This window comes from Amblyraja radiata, chromosome 5, assembly GCF_010909765.2.
Source record: "Amblyraja radiata isolate CabotCenter1 chromosome 5, sAmbRad1.1.pri, whole genome shotgun sequence".
Taxonomy (NCBI): domain Eukaryota; kingdom Metazoa; phylum Chordata; class Chondrichthyes; order Rajiformes; family Rajidae; genus Amblyraja; species Amblyraja radiata.
The window spans coordinates 109,740,528-109,762,044 of record NC_045960.1 but is presented as its reverse complement, the minus strand read 5'-3'; the positions used below and the strand labels follow the sequence as shown (position 1 = coordinate 109,762,044).

Below are 21,517 nucleotides of genomic sequence, written 5' to 3'. Positions count from 1 at the left end.
GGAAACACTTTTTCCTCGCAGAGAGTGGTGAGTCTGTGGAATTCTCTGCCTCAGAGGACGGTGGAGGCCGGTTCTCTGGATGCTTTCAAGAGAGTGCTAGATAGGGCTCTTAAAAATAGCGGAGTCAGGGGATATGGGGAGAAGGCAGGAACAGGGTACTGATTGGGGATGATCAGCCGTGATCACATTGAATGGCGGTGCTGGCTCGAAGGGCCGAATGGCCTACTCCTGCACCTATTGTCTATTGTTTAGTGTCTATTGATTGCATTAGTCGAAACAGGGTGGACCATGTGAAGGTTGCAATCTCCCACCCCAGCGGTAGAGTGGCTGCCAGAGTCGCGGGTTCGATCCTGACTACAGCTGCTTGTATGTACGGCGTTTGTTTGTTCCCCCTGTGATGCCGTGAGTTTTCTCCGAGATCTCCGGTTTTCCCCCACATTGCAAAGACGTACAGATTTGTAGGTTAATTGGCTTGGTATAAATGTAAATCGCCCTGTGTGTGTGTGTGTGTGTGTGTGCGCGTGCGTGCGTGGGGTAGTGATACTGTGCGGGGATCGTTGGTCGGACTGCACTCGTTCGGCTGAAGGGCCTGTTTCCACGCTGTATCTGTAAACTAAACCAGGATGCCCCATCTACGCTAGTCCCAATTGCCAGCACTTGGCCTATGTTCATCTAAACCTTTCCTATCCATGTACCCATCCCACTGTCTTTTAGAACCATAGAAACATAAAAAATAGGTGCAGGAGGAGTCCATTCGGCCCTTCAAGCCAGCACCGCCATTCATAGCGATCATGGCTGATCGTCCCCTATCAATAACCCGTGCCTGCCTTCTCCCCATATCCCTCGACTCCACTAGCCCCTAGAGCTCCATCTAACTCTCTCTTAAGTGATTTGGCCTCCACTGTCCTCTGTGGCAGGGAATTTCACAAATTCACAACTCTCTGGGTGAAAACGTTTTTTTTCTCACCTCAGTCTTAAATGGCCTCCCCTTTATTCTAAGACTGTGGCCCCTGGTTCTGGACTTAAATGGTGGAACCCAGTTGTAAAACCCTGGTTTTAAATGGTGTTATAGTCCCTGCCTCAACTACCTCCTCTGGCAGCTCCTTCCATATAAGTAAGTAAGTATGTTTATTGGCCAAGTATTCACATACAAGGAATTTGTCTTGGTGCCTACTACGCCGGCAGGCAACGCATTTCATTTTGTGAGCAGCTCTTTTATCATCACAGTAAAACACTACAGGACATGTTCGTAAATTCATGTTCTAGGAGCAGAATCAGGCCATTCAGCCCATCAAGGTGAGAGGGAAAGATAGATCAGCCATGATTGAATGACAGACTAGATGCGATGGGCCGAATGGCCTAATTCTGCTCCGATGACTAATAAAAAATGCATTTAAAAAACTAGATAATTTTGTTTCTTAAAACAACTTACAATTGATGACGTGAGCTGGAAGTGAGCATAAGAAAACCAGACAAACCAGATGGATTAATGTGGAAATGCAGGACAAGTTAACAAAACAATCAGACCAATTACGAAGGGGAATAAGGCCAGGACAAAAGTTAAAACGCGGGCTACATTTGTGAAGAGAACTGCACTAACTCTTCCACCCTGTGATGATGCTGGCCCCAACCTGGGGTCAGTGTAAATGCTTTGTGACACGATTTAAAAGCTGTGGAATTCAGGATTAGGGTCACAAGCAGGAATAACCAAAGTTCCTATAGCGGAGCAAGATAGACCACTCCTGCTAAATGCAATGGGCTGACGTGTAATATGCAACGGAGCGGAACGTGGGCCTTTTTTTCATCCTTTTCAGTAACCGGACCCGACCCGACCCGACCCGCAGTGTAATCAACGTTGCGGGGGAACAGTTTGTGTTAATAAATTATAATTCTGAAAATGAGGAGAAGATTTTTACCAAAGAACTTTGATTTTTACGAGGATGTTTCCGTAACCAGCTTCCGTCTCCGCACTAGTATCTTTGCTCCGCTACGGGATCTTTGGTGCGGAGACGGAAGCCGGTTACGGAAATGGGGCCGGAAATTACCCATGAATCTGCCCATGACCGTACTGCGTCTTTTTCGTCGAGTGGACTATCTTGCTCGCTATAGGATCCTTGGGAATAATGGCCCAGATTGTGTGGGGCCTGACCCCATGCTCCACAGATGCTGTCTGACCCATTGAGTTACTCCAGCACCTTGTGTCTATCTTCGGTAGGAACATTGTTTTCTCCAAATTAAGGAACATCCCCCCTACTCTTCCCTCTGCCCTATCTGAGTATGCACCTAGTTCTCCCTCCATCCCCCCCCCCCCCCCCCCCCCCACATTCCCCTTCCACCTCTCCTCGCCCTCCCCCCTCTATGACTCTTTCTGGCTTCACATTTCACACCACTCCTTTTCATCTCCATCAATCAACCCCCCCCCCCCTATATCCACCCATCACCTGCCAGGCTTTATCCCGCCCCCACCTCTTTTCCAGCTTTCTCCCCCCCCCCACTACATTCAGTCTGAGGTTTGCAGATAGACAATGACAGCGTGGGTTTCCTCCGGGTGCTCCGGTTTCCTCCCACATCCCAAAGACGTGCGGGTTTGTGGGTCAACTGGCTCTCTGTAAAACTGTCCCCAGTGTGCGGGGAGTGGGTGAGAAAGAGGGACAACATAAAACTAGTGTGAATGGGTGATCGATGGTCAGCGTGGCCAGAGGGCCCGGTTCCATGCAGCATCTCTAAACTAGTTTAAGAATAAGGGAGAAGCCATTTAGAACGGTGACGAGGAAACACTTTTTCTCACAGAGAGTGGTGAGTCTGTGGAATTCTCTGCCTCAGAGGGCGGTGGAGGCCGGTTCTCTGGATACTTTCAAGAGAGAGCTAGATAGGGCTCTTAAAGATAGCGGAGTCAGGGGATATGGGGAGGAGGCAGGAACGGGGTACTGATTGGGGATGATCAGCCATGATCACATTGAATGCCGGTGCTGGCTCGAAGGACCTACTCCTGCACCTATTGTCTATTGTCTAAACTATGTTCTATATATGGAAAAAAAATCTTACTTTTATGGACATCAAGCATGAAACCGTGAAAATGTACTCGGGTCTTCTTCTTAACTGCTGCATGAGAATAAAACAAGTCCATCACCATGGTTTTCCCAGTACCTGTGAAGATCGAGGGTGACATCTTACATTGTATAAAGACCTAGATGACATTGTTTCATATCTTTACTTCATTTAAAAAAAACACCTTAAAGTAACCTCATATTTTCAGCTGAAATATGCCGACAAAGATTTATAGTGTAGATGTGACAATAAGTCGTAGAGTCATACTGCGTGGAACAGGCCCTACCACCCAACGTTCTGAACTACTATCTACCTCATTGGCGACCATCAGACTATCCTTGATCAGACTTTGCTGGCTTGACCTTGCACTAAATGTTATTCCCTTATCATCATATCTGTACACTGTAAATGGCTCGATGGGAATCATGTTTTGTCCTTGTGCTGACTGGATAGCACGCAGCACGGTGGCGCTGTGGTAGAGTTGCTGCCTTAATGGCCTGTCCCATTTTCACGACCTAATTCACGACCTCTGCCGAGTTTGCCCTTGACTCGTACTCGCAGCATGGCCGTCACGAGGTCGTAGGTAGGTCGTGGGTAGGTCGTGATGCTAGTCGTAGGTACTCGTGGCATCAAGTAGGTCGAGGCGTTTTTCTGGCCTGATGAAAAATGTCCACAAGTAAAAAAAGTCGTGAATTAGGTCATGAAAGTGGGACAGGCCCTTTACGGTGCTTTCAGCGCCAGAGACGCAGGTTCGATCCTCATCACAGGTGCTGTCTGTACGTTCTCCCCGTGATCGCGTGGGTTTTCTCCGAGATCTACGGTTTCCTCACACACTCCAAAGACATACAGGTTTGTAGGTTAATGGGCTCAGTATAAATGTAAATTGTCCATCGTGAGGGTAGGGTAGTGTTAATGTGTGGGGATCGCTGGTTGGTGCCGTGGGCCAGTGGGCCTGTTTCCGCGCCGAATCTCTAAACTAAACTAAACAAAAGCTTTTCACTGTACCTCGGTACACGTGACAATAAACTAGACTGAACCAAGCTTGCCCACGCCAACCAACATGCCCCATCTACACCTGCCTCAGTACAGGGCAAGTAGAAGTTGCTTAAAATGAGGGAATTCAATCTTCATACCGCTGGGGTGTAAACTGCCCAAGTGGAATAGGAGGTGCTGTTCCTCCAGTTTACGTGAGACTTCACTCTGACAATGGAGGAGGCCCAGGACAGAAAGGTCAGTGTGGGAATGGGAAGGGGAGTTGGAATGGTTGGCATCCAGGAGATCCTATAGGTTTGTCAAACACAGTCCTCAATAGGTAATATAATAAACAAACAAAATGAGCTCAATAAATTAAAAACCTGTTGCAGTTTTCAGTCTCCTGAACCATCTTCCCGATAGCGGGAATGAAATAAGCGCGTGGCCAGGGAGGTGTGGGTCTCTGATGCTGCTGGCTGCCTTTTTGAGGCAGTGACTCCTGTTGCTCCCCCTTCCATGGTGGAAGCCGTTAGTTGCGCCATTAATGTACCTGCCTTGTTATGAATGCGGTGTACATTCAGGTAAAGAACCTTCAATGTTGTCTCCTTATCTTTCTTTTTCGTTCCAACTCTAATTGGAGGCATATTCTTAAGTCTGCCACTCTTTCTGATGCATGTAGTTTCATAAGTACAAGTGATAGGAGCAGAATTAGGCCATTCGGCCCATCAGGTCTACTGCACCATTCAATCATGGCTGATCTATCTCTCCCACCTAACCCCATTCTCCTGCCTTCTCGCCAAAACCCCTGACACCCGCACTAATCAAGAATCTATCCATCTCATAATAAAATATCCATTGACTTGGCCTCCACAGCCGTCTGAGGCAATGGATTCCACAGATTCACCACCCTCTGGCTAAAGTTTACTGCCCCAGATTGAAGATATTGCTCCATTTGTAGCCTGTCTATAAATAGTGCTAGAGTGATGCAGCATGGAAGTGGGTGTCTTTCAGCCCATCGAGTCAATGCTAACCCCATATCTGAGGACGCATGTGGTGCCGTTGGAGGGGAACCAGAGGAGGTTTATCAGAATGATCCCAGGAATGAGTGGGTTAACATACGATGAACGTTTGATGGCACTTGGCCTGTCCTCGCTGGAGTTCAGAAGGGTGAGGGAGGGAGCCTCATTGAAACTTACCGAATAGTGAAAGGCCTGGATGGAGTGGATGTGGAGAGGATGTTTCTACTCGTGGGAGAGTCTAGGTCCAGAGGGCACAGCCTCAGAATAAAAGGATGCACCTTTCGAACGGAGAGGAGGAATTTCTTTGGTCAGAGGGTGGTGAATCTGTGGAATTCATTGCCACAGACGGCTGTGGAGGCCAAGTCAATGGGTATGTTTAAGGCAGAGATTCTTGATTAGTACAGGGATTATGGGGAGAAGGCAGGAGAATGGGGTTGAGAGGGAGAGGTACTGTAGATCAGTTATGATTGAATGGCTGAGAAGACTCAATGGGCCAAATGGCCTAATTCTGCTTCTATCACTTAGGAACTTTCTTTCTTTCTTTTAAAATCTTTTTATTCGTTTTTTTCAAAAACAAAAAAACAAAACAAAAAAAAAAATAATAATAATAATAATAAATTTATTTATGGGCGCCTTTCAAGAGTCTCAAGGACACCTTACAAAGATTTAGCAAGTAGAGGAAAAACATGTAAGGGGAATGAAATAAATAGTAGAGACATGACTAGTACACAAATTAAAGACAGAATTCAATTCAAAACACAATATGAGGCAATTCATGCACAGATGAAAAGGGAGGGGGACGTGGGGCTAAGGATGGGCAGAGGTGAAGAGATTGTATTGTATTGTATTCAAATTTATTGTCATTGTCTCAGTTAGAGACAACGAAATGAATTTCCCTTACAGGCAGTATCATAAAAATAAAATAAATAAATAATAATAAATAATAAAACATATTAAAAATAAAATAGAATTTAAAAAAAAGCACAAACACTGAAAGTCCACGACACAACATAACACAGTGGCACCAAGGTGAGGAAGGCACCATAGTCCAGCCAGCCTCCCCTCCGTTCTTCCCAGATGTTCACTCGTGGTCGAGGCCTTCCTAGCACCCGCAGTCGCCGCCCCGGGTGGCCCGATGTTCAGGCCCTCACGCCGGGCTGGTGGAACGCCGACGCCGAACCCCGACGGTGAACATCCTCCTCCTCAGCGGCCCGGACCTCCTGAACAGCCGCCTCCCGCAGCCGGAGTCCGCAGCTCCCGAGCCCGCAGCTCCCGTGTCCGCAGCTCCCGAGTCCGCAGCTCCCGAAGTCCGCAGCTCCCGAGCCCGCAGCTCCCGAGTCCGCAGCGGCCGAGCTGGGCAGAGTCGCAGGACCCCGCGCTGTCCATCAGCGCCGCCCGCGTTGGGAACTCCGCAAACCTCAGCTCCAGGATGTCGGTGCAGCAGGTCCAGCACTCCGGGCTCCAGACGGCGATCCCCAGTAAGGCATCGCCAGCCTCGCGATGTATCAGCGCTGTCCCGCCGCTGCTGGAGCTCTGGTCGCAGGAAAGTCCACGCCAATCCAGTAGGTAGGCCGCTGGTGGTGGTGGGGGGGGGGGGCGAGGACGCGACTCGAATAAAAGTTGCGTCTTCACCAGGAAGCGGCTGAAGGACGGTATCCCCCGCACCGTACCCTCTTCCCGCACATCAAAACACAAAAAACCCACAAAAAAACACACTTTTACAAAACTAAATAAACAAAAAAACAAAAAGATACCGGGCTGTAGGTGGAGGCAGCTGACACCAGTTGGGGGAGGGAGTTCCAGAGCCTGGGAGCTGCCCTGGAGAAGGCTCTGTCCCCAAAACTGCAGAGGTTGGACTTGTGGATGAAGAGGAGACCGGCTGATGTGGATCTGAGGGACCGTGAGGGTTGGTAGGGGGAGAGGAGGTCAGTGAGATATGGGGGGGGCCAGATGGTGGAGGGCTTTGTAGGTGAGGATAAGGATTTTGTAGGTGATCCGGTGGGAGATGGGAAGCCAGTGAAGTTGTTTGAGGACTGGAGTGATGTGATGCCAAGATTTGGTGCGGGTGATGAGTCGAGCGGCTGCGTTCTGGACCAGTTGGAGTCGGTTAATGTAGGTGGAGCTGATGCCAAGGAGAAGTGAGTTGCAGTAGTCCAGTCGGGAGGAGATGAAGGCATGGATGAGTCTTTCAGCAGCGGGAGGTGTGAGAGAGGGTCTGAGTTTGGCGATGTTGCGGAGATGAAAGAAGGAGGTTTTAATGACATTTAATAAAGATAAACATAACAATGATATTGATACATAGGGATCAGGAATTACATTAATAACAAGTATAACCTAATATGAATCCAGTGTCAAAATACACATTGAGTATAGATCTCCCGGTCTCTATGTAAATATAGTTAAGTGTTTAAAAGAGAACTTGTATCTATAAAAACAAAAAGATAAAAAGAAAAAAAAAGAAAAGAAGAGAAAAAAGAGAAAAACAAAACCCCCTAAACTAGAAAAAAACCGAATCTGTGCTGCAAAGAATTTCAACAAGTCCCAGTTTGTCGTCAAGTCCGTTCCACCGTATAAAGGTAAAATAATTATTATAATGGTTGGAGAGGAGACAATTTATATCGTCACTTAGGAATTTATGAACATACATATTGGTTATCATTGCTCTCTACTATAGACTGCCATTTTGTTCACTCTTTTTAGCTGAGTATAATCTATTCTGCAAAAGCTACCTACTTACAATATATGCCCCAGCAGAGTTTCTACTCAAACAGTCACGATACAAATTTAACATCACTCTGGGAAGCACAGGTATGTATATATTATCCACAAACAACAGGACAACATTTGTGGCATGGTTGCGCAGTGATAGAGTTGCTGCCTCACAGCGCCGGAGACCCGGGTTCGATCCTGACTACAATAGACAATAGACAATAGGTGCAGCAGTAGGCCACTCAGCCCTTCGAGCCAGCACCGCCATTCAATGTGATCATGGCTGGTCATCACCAATCAGTACCCCGTTCCTGCCTTTTCGCCATATCCCCTGACCGCTATCTTTAAGAGCTCTATTTAACTCTCTCTTGAAAGCATCCAGAGAATTGGCCTCCACTGCCTTCTGAGGCAGAGAATTCCACAGATTCACAACCCTCTGGGTGAAAACGTTTTTCCTCATCTCCGTTCTAAATGACCTGCCCCTTACAGGTGCTGTCTGTATGGCGTTTGTACGTTCTCCCTGTGACCTGCGTGGGTTTTTCCTGGGTGCTCTGGTTTCCTCCCACACTCCAAAGATGCACAGATTTGTAAGTTAATTGACTTCGGTAAAATTGTAAATTCTCCCTAATGTGTAGGATAATGTCAGTGCACAGGGTGATTGCTGGTCAGCATGGGCTCGGTGGGCCGAAGGGCCTGTTCCCATGCTGTATCACTAAACTCAAATTCAATCCAAGTAATCTCAGCCACATTAGTCTAAGCATTGCCATAGATAAATTGATATCATTTTCTACAGACATTACAATGTTCAATTTATCCACTGCTAAGATAACACAGAGCTTCAGACCTCATTATAGTTTTCTTTTCCAAACATAAAAGATTTAAGTAGCACGTGAGATAAGTGTGACTGCCCTTGATATCAAGACAGCACTTGACGAAGTCAGGCATTAAATATCACAGAGGGACTCTCTATGAAGCCAATGGCCTTCATTGTGAGAGGATTTGAGTTTAGGAGCAAGGAGGTCCTACTGCAGTTGTACAGGGCCCTGGTGAGACCACACCTGGAGTATTGTGTGCAGTTTTGGTCTCCTAATTTGAGCAAGGACATTATTTCTATTGAGGGAGTGCAGCGAAGGTTCACCAGGTTAATTCCTGGGATGGCGGGACTGGCGTCTGATGAAAGAATGGGTCGACTGGGCTTGTATTTGCTGGAATTTAGAAGGAAAAATGTTCCCGATGTTCGGGGAGTCCAGAACTAGAAGTCAAAGTTTAAGAGTAAGGGGTAGGCCATTTAGGACTGAGATGAGGAAAAACATTTTCACCCAGAGAGTTGTGAGTCTGTGGAATTCTCTGCCACAGACGGCAGTGGAGGCCAATTCACTGGATGTTTTCAAGCGAGAGTTAGATTTAGCTCTTAGAGCTAAGGGAATTAAGGGATATGGGGAACAAGCCGGAATGAGGTATTGATTGTGGATGATCAGCCATGATCATATTGAATGGCGGTGCTGGCTCAAAGGGCCGAATGGCCTACTCCTGCACCTGTTGTCTATGTTTCTATGTTTACCTGCTGAAATCAAACCGCTATAAAGAAAGATATACACAAAGTGCTGGAGTAACTGAGCGGGTCAGGCAGCATCTCTGGAGAACGTGGATAGGTGGCGTTTCAGGTCAGGACATTTCTCTGCTCTGAAGAAGGGTCCCAATCCTTTTACTCTCATTTCAAGCCTGCCATCAGGAAGAAGGTACAGGAGCCTGAAAACCATAACGTCCAGGAACAGCTTCTTCCCAACAACCATCAGGCTATTGAACACTACCAACTCCAAATAAGCTCCCAACTACATAGACTTGGGGAACGTTGATTTTTTACACTATTATAGTTTGTTTTTTATATACTGGACACCTTTATTATTTATTATGGCATTTACAAAGTACTATCTTTACGTATATGTTGTGGTGCTGCTGCAAGTAAGAATTTTTAGTTTAGTTTAGTTGAGTTTAAAGGTACAGCGTGGAAACAGGCCCTTCGGCCCACTGAGTCAATGCCGACCAGCGATCTCCACACGCTAATGCTATTCTGCACGCAGTATGGACAATTTACAATTATACCAAGCCAATTAACCTACAAACCTGCACGTCTTCGGAGTGTAGGAGGAAACCGGAGATCCTGGAGAAAGCCCACGCAGGTCACGGGGAGAACGTACAATCTCCGTACAGACAGTACCCGGTGGCTCAGCACTTCAACTCCCCCTCCCATTCCCAATCTGACAGCACCTCATATTTCGCTTGGGCAGTTTACACCCCAGCGGTATGAACGTTGACTTCTCCAACTTCAGATAGCCTTTGCTTTTTCTCTCCTTCCCCTCCCTCTTCCCAGTTCTCCCACTAGTCTTACTGACTCCGCCTACTTTCTATCTTTATCCCGCCCCCTCCCCCGACATCAGTTTGAAGAATGGTCTCGACCCGAAACGCCACCCATTCCATCTCTCCAGATTGTTAAGGGCTTGGACACGCTAGAGGCAGGAAACATGTTCCGGATGTTGGGGGAGTCCAGAACCAGGGGCCACAGTTTAAGAATAAGGGGTAAGCCATTTAGAACAGAGACGAGGAAGCACTTTTTCCTCACAGAGAGTGGTGAGTGTGGAATTCTCTGCCTCAGAGGGCGGTGGAGGCCGGTTCCCTGGATGCTTTCAGGAGAGAACTAGATAGAGCTCTTAAAAATAGCGGCGTCAAGGGATATGAGGAGAAGGCAGGAACGGGGTACTGATTGGGGATGATCAGCCATGATCACATTGAATGGCGGTGCTGGCTCGAAGGGCCAAATGGCCTACTCCTGCACCTATTGTCTATTGTCCAGAGTTGTTGCCTCACCTGCTGAAATACATGGATTGGACAGGTTCGGAGGGATATGGGCCAAAGGCGGAGAGGTGGGACTAGTGTAGATGGGACATCGTGGTGGTTGTGGGCAAGTTAGGTTGAAGTTTCCATGCTGTATGACTCCATGACTGTGCAGCAGCTAATGAGCAGGTCAGTGCAAAATCATTGAGCAGCGACAAAATAATTCTGATTTATACTCACCAACATCCCCATAAACATAAAGGCCTTTGGGAGGTTTAGATCTTTCAAAAAACTGCAAACAGAAATATCAAGAACAGATGATTTCAAATGATTATACAAAATATATCTATGTCTTTAGAGATATAAATACTTAAAAACCCTGCACCTATGAGGAGTGGCTCGAGGGCGGCACGGTGGCGCAGCTGGTAGTGCTGCTGCCTCACAGCACCAGAGACCCGGGTTCGATCCTGACCTCGGGTCCTGTCTGTAAGGAGTTTGTACTTTCTCCCAGTGGGTTTCCTCCGGGTGATCCGGTTTTCTGGCATGTCAGGACTTTCATATGAAGACAGACTGGATAGACTCGGCTTGTAATCGCTAGAATTTAGAAGATTGAGGGGGGATCTTATAGAAACGTACAAAATTCTTAAGGGGTTGGACAGGCTAAATGCAGGAAGATTGTTCCCGATGTTGGGGAAGTCCAGAACGAGGGGTCACAGTTTAAGGATAAGGGGGAAGTCTTTTAGGACCGCGTTGAGAAAAACTTTTTTCACACAGAGAGTGGTGAATCTCTGGAATTCTCTGCCACAGAAGGCAGTTGAGGCCAGTTCATAGGCTATATTTAAGAGGTAGTTAGATGTGGCCCTTGTGGCTAAAGGGATCAGGGGGTATGGAGAGAAGGCAGGTACGGGATACTGAGTTGGATGATCAGCCATGATCATATTGAATGGCGGTGCAGGCTCGAAGGGCCGAATGGCCTACTCCTGCACCTATTTTCTATGTTTCTATGTTTCTCGACATAGAAAATCACGACAAAACACTTTTATATAAATGGTGCGAATGAGCTGGTTCGGCCAGCTGAGATAGCAGCTGATAATGATCTATTTGCAAAGGCGGCACGGTAGAGTTGCTGCCTTACGGCGCCAGAGACCCGGGTTCCTCCCTGACCACGGGTGCTTGTCTGTACGGAGTTTGTGGGTTTTCTCTGCGTGGGTTTGTAGAATTCATTGCCACAGACAGCCGTGGAGGCCAAGTCATCGGGTAATTTTAAGGCGGAGATTGATAGATTCTTGATTAGTACTGTCGTCAGGGGTTATGGGGAGAAGGCAGGAGAATGGGGTTTGGGAGGGAAAGATAGATCAGCCATGATTGAATGGCGGAGTAGACTTCATGGATCGAATAATCTAATTCACAAGGTCACAAGTTATAGGAGTAGAATTAGGCCATTCGGCCCATCAAGTCTACTCTACCATTCAATCATGTCTCATCTATCTCTCCCTTTTTATTCCATTCTCCTGCCTTCTCTCCATAACCCCGGACACCCGTACTCATCAAGCATATGTTCAGTTATGTAGAAACATCCTCTCCACATCCATTCATTCATTCATCATCGTTGAAAACATTGACGCAGTGGCGCTGGTTTCCAACGGGAACGGTGACGGACGCACCACACATCTCTGTCCACCAGTTCCTGCGGACTTCCGCCGCTGGAAGTACGGGTACAGGATTTTGGTGTGTGTGTGCTTTATCATCATTCCTTACAATGCCGTGTACGACAGTGGTCGCAACTTCTACTGAAGTGTGGATGGCCGTTGGCTCGCTAGAAGCTCATCCCCCCCTTTGACAGGTCTTGGTTTTGGTCCTGCTGTGGGGTCCACAGCCCCCTCCTCACCTGGCAAACCAGGTGGGGGAGACGGTTTAGTCACCGACCATCCGACCATGGAGCAGGTAGCACGGGATTACATGGTACCCGTGGCTGGGGGGAGCACTATCCTGACTCTATCCAGGTCTTTCACTCTTCGGGTGCAGTGTAGATGGAATCGATGGACTGGTGGGGGAGAGAGGCTGATTTGCCTTAAGAGCTTCCCTGCTGACATACCGAAGCCTAGAATTCCAATATTTCTCAACGCCTGACCTCATTGAAACATATACAATTGTTAAGGGTTTGGACACGCTAGAGACAGGAAACATGTTCCCGATGTTGGGGGAGTCCAGAACCAGGGGCCACAGTTTAAGAATAAGGAGTAAGCCATTTAGAACGGAGACGAGGAAACACTTTCTCTCACAGAGAGTGGTGAGTCTGCGGAATTCTCTGCCTCAGAGGGCAGTGGAGGCAGGTTCTCTGGATGCTTTCAAGAGAGAGCTAGATAGGGCTCTTAAAAATAGCGAAGTCAGGGGATATGGGAGAAGGCAGGAACGGGGTACTGATTGGGGATGATCAGCCATGATCACATTGAATGGCGGTGCTGGTTTGAAGGGCCGAATGGCCTACTCCTGCACCTATTGTCTATTGTCTATTGTCTCACCTGTGAAAATATGTTCTTCTGGCCAGGATTGTATCCTTGCAGTATTTCGTGCAGCTTCTGTAGACAATGCACCACCTTTTTCTGGTTTTCATCGTGATTTATATCTCCTTGTCTCACCAAGGATTCGTAGTTTTGCAAAGGGCCTTCAATATTTGCTGCAAGGTTGGAGTCTTTCTGAGGAATTCCCGTCTCAGAAGCAGCAGTAGTTGTGTAACCTAGAAAATAGCACAAATTATACGGGTCACTCGGATATTCAACTGACTGGCATGTGCAGTTAAGAACATAGAACAGAACAGCTCAAGATCAGGCCCTTCGGCCCACAATATCTGTTCCGTTCGACGGCACTGGGCCTGTACTCACTCTAGTTTAGAAGGATGAGGGACCCCCTCTTTGAAACTTACCAAATGGCCTGGTTGGAGTGGATTTTTCCACTATAGACAATAGACAATAGGTGCAGGAGTAGGCCCTTCGGCCCTTCGAGCCAGCACCGCCATTCAATGTGATCATGGCTGATCATCCCTAATCAGTACCCGGTTCCTGCCTTTTCCCCACATCACCTGACTCGCTATTTTTAAGAGCTCTATCTAGCTCTCTCTTGAAAGCATCCAGAGAACCGGCCTCCTGAGGCAGAGAATTCCACAGACTCACCACTCTCTGTGAGAAAAAGTGCTTCCTCGTCTCCGTTCTAAATGGCTTACTCCTTATTCTTAAACTGTGGCCCCTGGTTCTGGACTCCCCCAACATCCGGAACATGTTTCCTGCCTCTAGCGTGTCCAAGCCTCTAGCGTGTCCTTGTCTCCGTTCTAGTGGGAGAGTCTAGGACCAGAGATCATAGCCTCAGAATTAAAGGACGTTCCTTTCGGAATTGTCCCTAGTGTGTGTAGGATAGTGTTAGTGTGCGGGGATCGCTGGTCGGCACGGACCCGGTGGGCTGAAGGGCCTGTTTCCACGCTGTATCTCTAAAACTAAAAATATATCCTATTTTGGATCAAAACTGGACATTGCGCCATTTGGATTAAAGTTTAGATTAAAATTCACCATTGTGACTTTTTGAATCAATGGGACATGTTAACATTGTGCATAAAGCAGTACAGCACGGGAACAGGCCATTCGGCCCATAATGATTGTGCCGAACATTGTTCCTGGCTGAACTGATCTCGTTTGCCTGCACGTGATCCACATCCCCCCCATTCCCTGCTTATCCATGTGCCTGTCTAACCACTTCTTAAAGACCACCATCACATCTGCCTCCACCACCACCCCTGACAGCGCATTCCATGCACTCACTAAAAAACTCTGCGTATAAAACTTGCCCTGCACATCTCCATTCAACTTTCTCCCTCTCACATTATAACTATGCCCTCCAGTGTGACCCTGGGGAAAAATGTTCTGACTGTCTACCCTATCTGTGCCTCCCATCATTTTATATACTTCTAGCAAAGTCTCTCCTCAAGCTCCGACGTTCCGGAGAAAACAAGCCAAGTCTCTCCAATCTCTCCCTGTAGCTGAAATCTGCTGATCTGGGCAGCATTCCGGTAAACCTCCTCTGCTCCCTCTCCAAAACCTCCACATCTTTCCTGTAATGCAGCGACCACAACTGCACACTTTTTCTCAAAGAGAGTTGTGAGTGTGGAATTCTCCGCCTCAGAGGGTGGTGGAGGCCGGCTCTCGTTTGAAGAGAGAGCTAGATAGGGCTCTTAAAGATAGCGAGGCAGGGGATTATGGGGAGAAGGCAGGAATGGGGTACTGATTGGGGATGATCAGCCATGATCCCATTGAATGGCGGTGCTGGCTCGAAGGGCCAAATGGCCTTCTCCTGCACATATTGTTTATTGCATGCAATACTCCAAATGTGGCCAAACCAAAGTCCTTTGGAGCTGCATCAAGACTCCATGCCTCGTATTCAATGCCCTTACCAAAGAAGGCAAGCATACTGTATACAAGGCCTGAGCTATGAACTTAGACTCCAAGATCCCTCTGCACATCACTGTTGTTAAGGGTCTTGCCATTAACTGTATACTCTCGCACATTCAACCTTCCAAAGTGCAACACCTTACCTCCGCTCGGGTTAAACTCCACCTGCCTTTTCTCTGCCCATTTCTGCAGCTGGTCTACTTCCCAGTGTATCGTCAAACAGCCTTCCTCACTGACTTTAGACTTTGGAGATACAGCACGGAAACAGGCCATTCAGCTTCACCGACTCCACACCGACCAGTGATTACCCCGCACACGAACATTATCCTACACATGACAACATTACTATTTTTTTTTATAACCAAAGTCAATTAACCGACAACTTTGGAGCGTGGGATGAAACCGGAGCACCCGGAGAAAAGCCACGCGGTCACGGGGAGAAGGTACAAACTCCTACAGACTTTTCACGCTTCTGTACCCCTTGCCTGCCGGGAGAGGGGAGGAGTGAGACTGGTCCTTGACTATGCTGACGGTTCATCATCGGTCTTCTCAATGTTCAGTAACTTGGGCTTAAGCTCAGGGGCGACCGCGACTTTGTGGTTGCAGCTCCTAGACTGTGGAACAGCATCCCTCTTCCCATCAGAACTGCCCCCTCCATCGACTCCTTTAAGTCGACACAAAAAACTCATCTTTACTCTCAAGCCTTTCTTGATGTCCTCTGAGGCAGGGCTATATGTATGTATTTATGTAGGTAGTTAATTTATGAACCACTGTTGTAATGCATACTGCATTGTATTGTATTGTATGTATGACTGCTTCAATTTCGTTCATACTTCGGTCTGAATGACAATAAAGGCTATCTAATCTAATCTAAAAAAAAAATAACGTTAGTGCCTCCACCAATGTAAAGCACTTTGGCCAACGAGAGTTGTTTTTTAAATGTGCTATAGAAATAAAAGTGACTTGACTTGACTTTCTCACAATGACTTGTAGAAACCTGCAAACTTGCAGCAAAGGAATGTACGGAGCAGAACTGATTGTTAAATTGCTAATTGAATTTGAAACAACCCAGGAGTGAGAGGGATTGTTACCTCCTTAGTGAAGGTAGAAAGTAGCTAATGACTCAGTCATAGTCATGCAGCACGCAATCAGTCCCTCCAGCTCATAGAAACATAGAAAATGGGTGCAGGAGTAGGCCATTCGGCCCTTCGAGCCTGCACCGCGATTCAATATGATCATGGCTGATCATCCAACTCAGTATCCTGTACCTGCCTTCTCTCCATACCCCCTGATCCCTCTAGCCACAAGGGCTACATCTAACTCCCTCTTAAATATAGCCAATGAACTGGCCTCAACTACCTTCTGTGGCAGAGAATTCCACAGAGTCACCACTCTCTGCGTGAAAAAAAAAATGCTCATCTCGGTCCTAAAAGACTTTCCCCTTATCCTTAAACTGTGACCCCTTGTTCTGGACTTCCCCAACATCGGGAACAATCTTCTTGCATCTAGCCTGTCCAACCCCTTAAGAATTTTGTAAGTTTCTATAAGATCCCCCCTCAATTTTCTAAATTCTAGCGAGTACAAGCCGAGTCTATCCAGTCTTTCTTCATATGAAAGTCCTGCCATCCCAGGAATCAGTCTGGTGAACCTTCTCTGTACTCCCTCTATGGCAAGAATGTCTTTCCTCAGATTAGGAGACCTAAACTGTACGCAATACTCCACCGCAGTAGCTCACCTCGTCCACGCCAACCAAGATGCCCCATCTACACCGATCCTATTCCCCTGTGTATGGCCCATGTCCCTCTAAACATTCTCTATCCAAGTTTAGTTTAGTTTATTGTCACATATACCGAGGTACAGTGAAAAGCTTTAGTTGCGTGCTAACCAGTCAGCAGAAAGACATGATTACAATCAAGCCATTCACAGTGTATAGATACATGATAAAGGGGAGGCAATTTAAGACTGAGGTGAGAAAAAATGTTTTCACCCAGCGAGTTATGAATTTGTGGGATTCCCTGCCACAGAGGCCAAGTCACTGGATGGATTTAAGAGAGAGTTAGATAGAGCTCTAGGGGCTGGTGGAATCAAGGGATGTGGGGAGAAGGCAGGCACGGGTTATTGATTGGGGACGATCAGCCATGATCACAATGAATGGTGGTGCTGGCTCGAAGGGCTGAATGGCCTCCTCCTGCACCTAGTTTCTATGTTTCTATGATAAAGGGAAATAACATGAAATAACATGAGTCTGCGGAATTCTCTGCCTCAGAGGGCGGTGGAGGCCGGTTCTCTGGATCCTTTCAAGAGAGAGCTAGATAGGGCTCTTAAAGATAGCGGAGTCACGGGATATGGGGAGAAGGCAGGAACGGGGTACTGATTGGGGATGATCAGCCATGATCACATTGAATGGCGGTGCTGGCTCGAAGGGCCGAATAGCCTACTCCTGCACCTATTGTCTATTGAATGGGGTGGGAGATTGCAACCTTCACATGGTCCGCCCTGTTTCGACGAATGCAATCAACCCAGCGTGCACAATCAAATAGAACAAGTTGTCTACTTGTGCACGCCATACGCAAGAAGAAGAAGGCTATTGAATGATGTTTAGTGCAAGATAAACCCAGTAAAGTCCGATCAAAGGTACACAAAAATGCTGGAGAAACTCAGCGGGTGCAGCAGCATCTATGGAGCGAAGGAAATAGGCAACGTTTCGGGCCGAAACCTCCATAGATACTGCTGCACCCACTGAGTTTCTCCAGGATTTTTGTGTACCTTCAATTTTCCAGCATCTGCAGTTCCTTCTTAAACACAAAGTCCAATCAAATATAATCCGAGGGTCTCCAATGAGGTGGATAATAGCTCGGGACTCAGTGCCTGCCTCAACTACCTCCTGATTGAAAGATGAAACTGGATATCCATTTATACACTCCTGGCATTTCAAGAGTTCCCCCTTCAGGGTGTAATCATGCTTGTAAGCCACGATTACCTTATTATACGTTTGATCTCGCTTGAGTTTGAAAGGGAGCAAGTCAAAGCATTAACCACATTGCTTTGTACTAATAAAAAGAGGCGGCAAACGTGAAAGGAACTAATTGCATTGCTGGGTAAAGTAATACACCTGGATACCAGAAGTTACCAGAATGCCACTTGAATCTTTGGACCAAAGGAATGTGGTTGATGGTATCATTCATGAACCAAGTCAGGTGAAAACCCGTGGTGGATTATTTATAGAACCAGAGATCGCAGGTCTCACATATGAGCCAGGCTGTGTGAATCTGAGGTAGAACCACACCGGAACTGGTTGAAAGACTTCCATATTGTTGGATTCAGTTCAGTTCATTGTCACGTGTACCAAGGTACAGTGAAAATCTTTTGTTGCGTGGTGGCAGTCAATACATGATTACATGAAAGACAATACATGATTACAATCGAGCCCTTTACACCGTATAGATACATGATAAGGGAATAGTATTTAGTGCAAGATAAAGCCAGTAAAGTCTGATCAAAGACTTAGATAGAAACATAGAAAATAGGTGCAGGAGTAGGCCATTCGGCCCTTCGAGCCTGCACCGCCATTCAATATGATCATGGCTGATCATCCAACTCAGTATCCTGTACCTGCCTTCTCTCCATACCCCCTGATCCCTTTAGCCACAAGGGCCACATCTAACTCCCTCTTAAATATAGCCAATGAACTGGCCTCAACTACCTTCTGTGGCAGAGTTCCAGAGACTCACCACCCTCTGCGTGAAAAATGTTTTTCTCATCTCGGTCCCAAAGGATTTCCCCTTTATCCTTATGAAGATGGTAGCGTGCGGGATTGTAGGTTGATTGGTCCGCTGTAAACTACCCTCAGTGTGTAGGGAGTGGATGGGAAAGTGGGATCACAGTCAGCAGAAAGACAATACATGATTACAATCGTGCCATTTACAGTGGACAGATACATGATAATTGGAGGTGTTTTTGAGAGACCATAGAGTAGGGAGTGGTATCAACCCTATGAATGGATATCCGATAATCTTTACTGCTAAGCAAGCATGTATGCATAACCGGATTAAGCCCGAAGAAAGGCTATTTGAAATTATGAAACTGTACACTGTTTGTGAGTGATAGAAAGAGATGACATACTTGAAAAATCGTAAGTTCATAAGTCATAGGAGCAGAAGGGCGGGCACGGTGGCGTAGCGGTAGAGTTGCTGCCTTAAGGGCCTGTCCCACTTGGCGATTTTTTCAGCGACTGCCGGCGTCATATCAGGGCCGCCAAAAGATTTTGAACATTTCAAAAATCCAGCGGCGACAAAAAAAAGTTGCGACGCTTGAAAAAAAACACCGCGCGCCAATACGTCGTCACGCCGCGTCACGCCGCATCACGCTGCGAATTTTTTGGTGACCTGATATGTCAGTCAATGATGGCGGCCGTTGCCGGAAAAAATTGGCATGTGGGACAGGCCCTTTACAACGCTTGCAGCGCCGTAGACCCACGTTCGATCCTGACTACGGGAGCTGTCTGTACGGAGTTTGTACGTTCTCCCCGTGACCGCGTGGGTTTTCTCCGAGATCTTCGGTTTCTTCCCACACTCCAAAGACGAACAGGTATGTAGGTTATTTAGCTTTGTGTATATGTAAATTGAACCTAGTATGTGCAAGACAGTGTTAATGTGCGGGGAATCGCTGGTCGGTGCGGACTTGGTGTGGCCTGTTTCCACGCTGTATCTCTAAACTAAACTAAACTAATTAGGCCATTAAGCCCATCAAGTCTACTCCACCATTCAATCATGGCTGATCTATCTTTCCCTCTCAACACCATTCTCCTGCCTTATCCACATAACCCCTGACACCCATACTAATCAAATATCTGTCAATCTCCGCCTTAAAAATATCCATTAACTAACTAGGCCTCCACAGATTTGCCACCCTGTGACTGAAGAAATTCCTCCTCATCTCCTTTCTAAAGGTAGATCCTTTTATGCTGTAAAGGAGACAAGAAATGGCAGAGGCTGGAATCTTTAGCGAAACACAAAGTGCAGGAGGAACTCAGCGGGTCAGGCAGCATCTGCGGAGGGAATTGGCTTTCCAATTGATTTTGAGCAAAATGACATAGAAACATAGAAAATAGAAACATAGAAAATAGGTGCAGGAGTAGGCCATTTGGCCCTTCAAGCCTGCACCGCCATTCAATATGATCATGGCTGATCATCCAACTCAGTATCCCATCCCTGCCTTCTCTCCACAAGGACCACATCTAACTCCCTCTTAAATATAGCCAATGAACTGGCCTCAACTACCTTCTGTGGCAGAGAATTCCACAGATTCACCGCTCTCTGTGTAAAAAATGATTTTCTCATCTCGGTCCTAAAAGACTTCCCTCTTATCCTTAAACTGTGACCCCTAGTTCTGGACTTCCCCAACATCGGGAACAATCTTCCTGCATCCAGCCTGTCCAACCCCTTAAGAATTTTGTAAGTTTCTATAAGATCCCCCCTCAATCTTCTAAATTCTAGCGAGTACAAGCCGAGTCTATCCAGTCCTTCTTCATATGAAAGTCCTGCCATCCCAGGAATCAGTCTGGTTAACCTTCTCTGTACTCCCTCTATGGCAAGAATGTCTTTCCTCAGATTAGGAGACCAAATGACAATGAAACACTCTGAACTCTGCAATGTGGGAGGAAGCCAGAGAACCCAGAGGAAACCCACATGGTCACAGGGAGAACATGCAAACTGCACACAGACGGCACCTGAGGTCAGGAGCGAACCCCGGTCTCTGACGCTGTGAGGCCGTGGCACTACCCATTGTGAGTGTGCTGCCTCCCTGGTCTTGCTGAAACTGAGGGAGAAGTTGTCCTGAAAGGAGTTTAATGCCGAGATGAGAATTCTGTTTTAAACACAAACCATCAAACATCAAACTATTAAACATCGATTTTTTTTAGTCAAAGGGTGGTGAATCTGTGGAATTCTTTGCCACAGAAGGTTGTGAAGCCGTCAATGCATATTTTTAAGGCAGAGATTTAAAGCAGTGGGCGGCACGGTGGTGCAGCGGTAGAGTTGCTGCCTTACAACGATTGCAGCGCCGGAGACCCCGGTTCGATCCCGACTACGGGTGCTGTCTGTAGTGTTTGTACGTTAAGACTGAGGCGAGAAAAAAATAATTTCACATAGAGAGTTGTGAATTTGTGGAATTCCCTGCCACAGAGGCCAAATCACTGGATGGATTTAAGCGAGAGTTAGATAGAGCTCTAGGGGCTATGGGGAGAAGGCAGACAAGGGTTATTGATTGGGGATGATCAGCCATGATCACAATGAATAGCGGTGCTGTCTCGAAGGGTCGAATGGCCTCCTCCTGCACATATTTTCTATGTTTCTATGTTCTCCCCATGACCGCATGAGTTTCCCCTGAAATCTTCGGTTTCCTCCCACACGCCAAAGATGTACAGGTATGTAGGTTAATTGGCTTTGTGTGTGCATAAACTGCCCCTAGTAGTAGGATTGTGTTAATGTGCGGAAATCACTG

General features: G+C 47.0%; 1 protein-coding gene across 1 annotated transcript in view; it reads right to left on the bottom strand.

The window, feature by feature from the left end:
* The window catches only part of afg1l (AFG1 like ATPase), a 111,036-nt gene that overhangs the window by 85,313 nt on the left and 4,206 nt on the right, over positions 1-21,517 (bottom strand). Inside the window, exons 2-4 of the mRNA XM_033021962.1 lie at positions 13,103-13,317; positions 10,821-10,872; positions 3,046-3,147 (exon numbers count right to left, since the gene is read on the bottom strand). Of these exons, the coding sequence (XP_032877853.1) occupies positions 3,046-3,147; positions 10,821-10,872; positions 13,103-13,317 (369 nt within the window). The remainder of the gene's footprint in view (positions 1-3,045; positions 3,148-10,820; positions 10,873-13,102; positions 13,318-21,517) is intronic.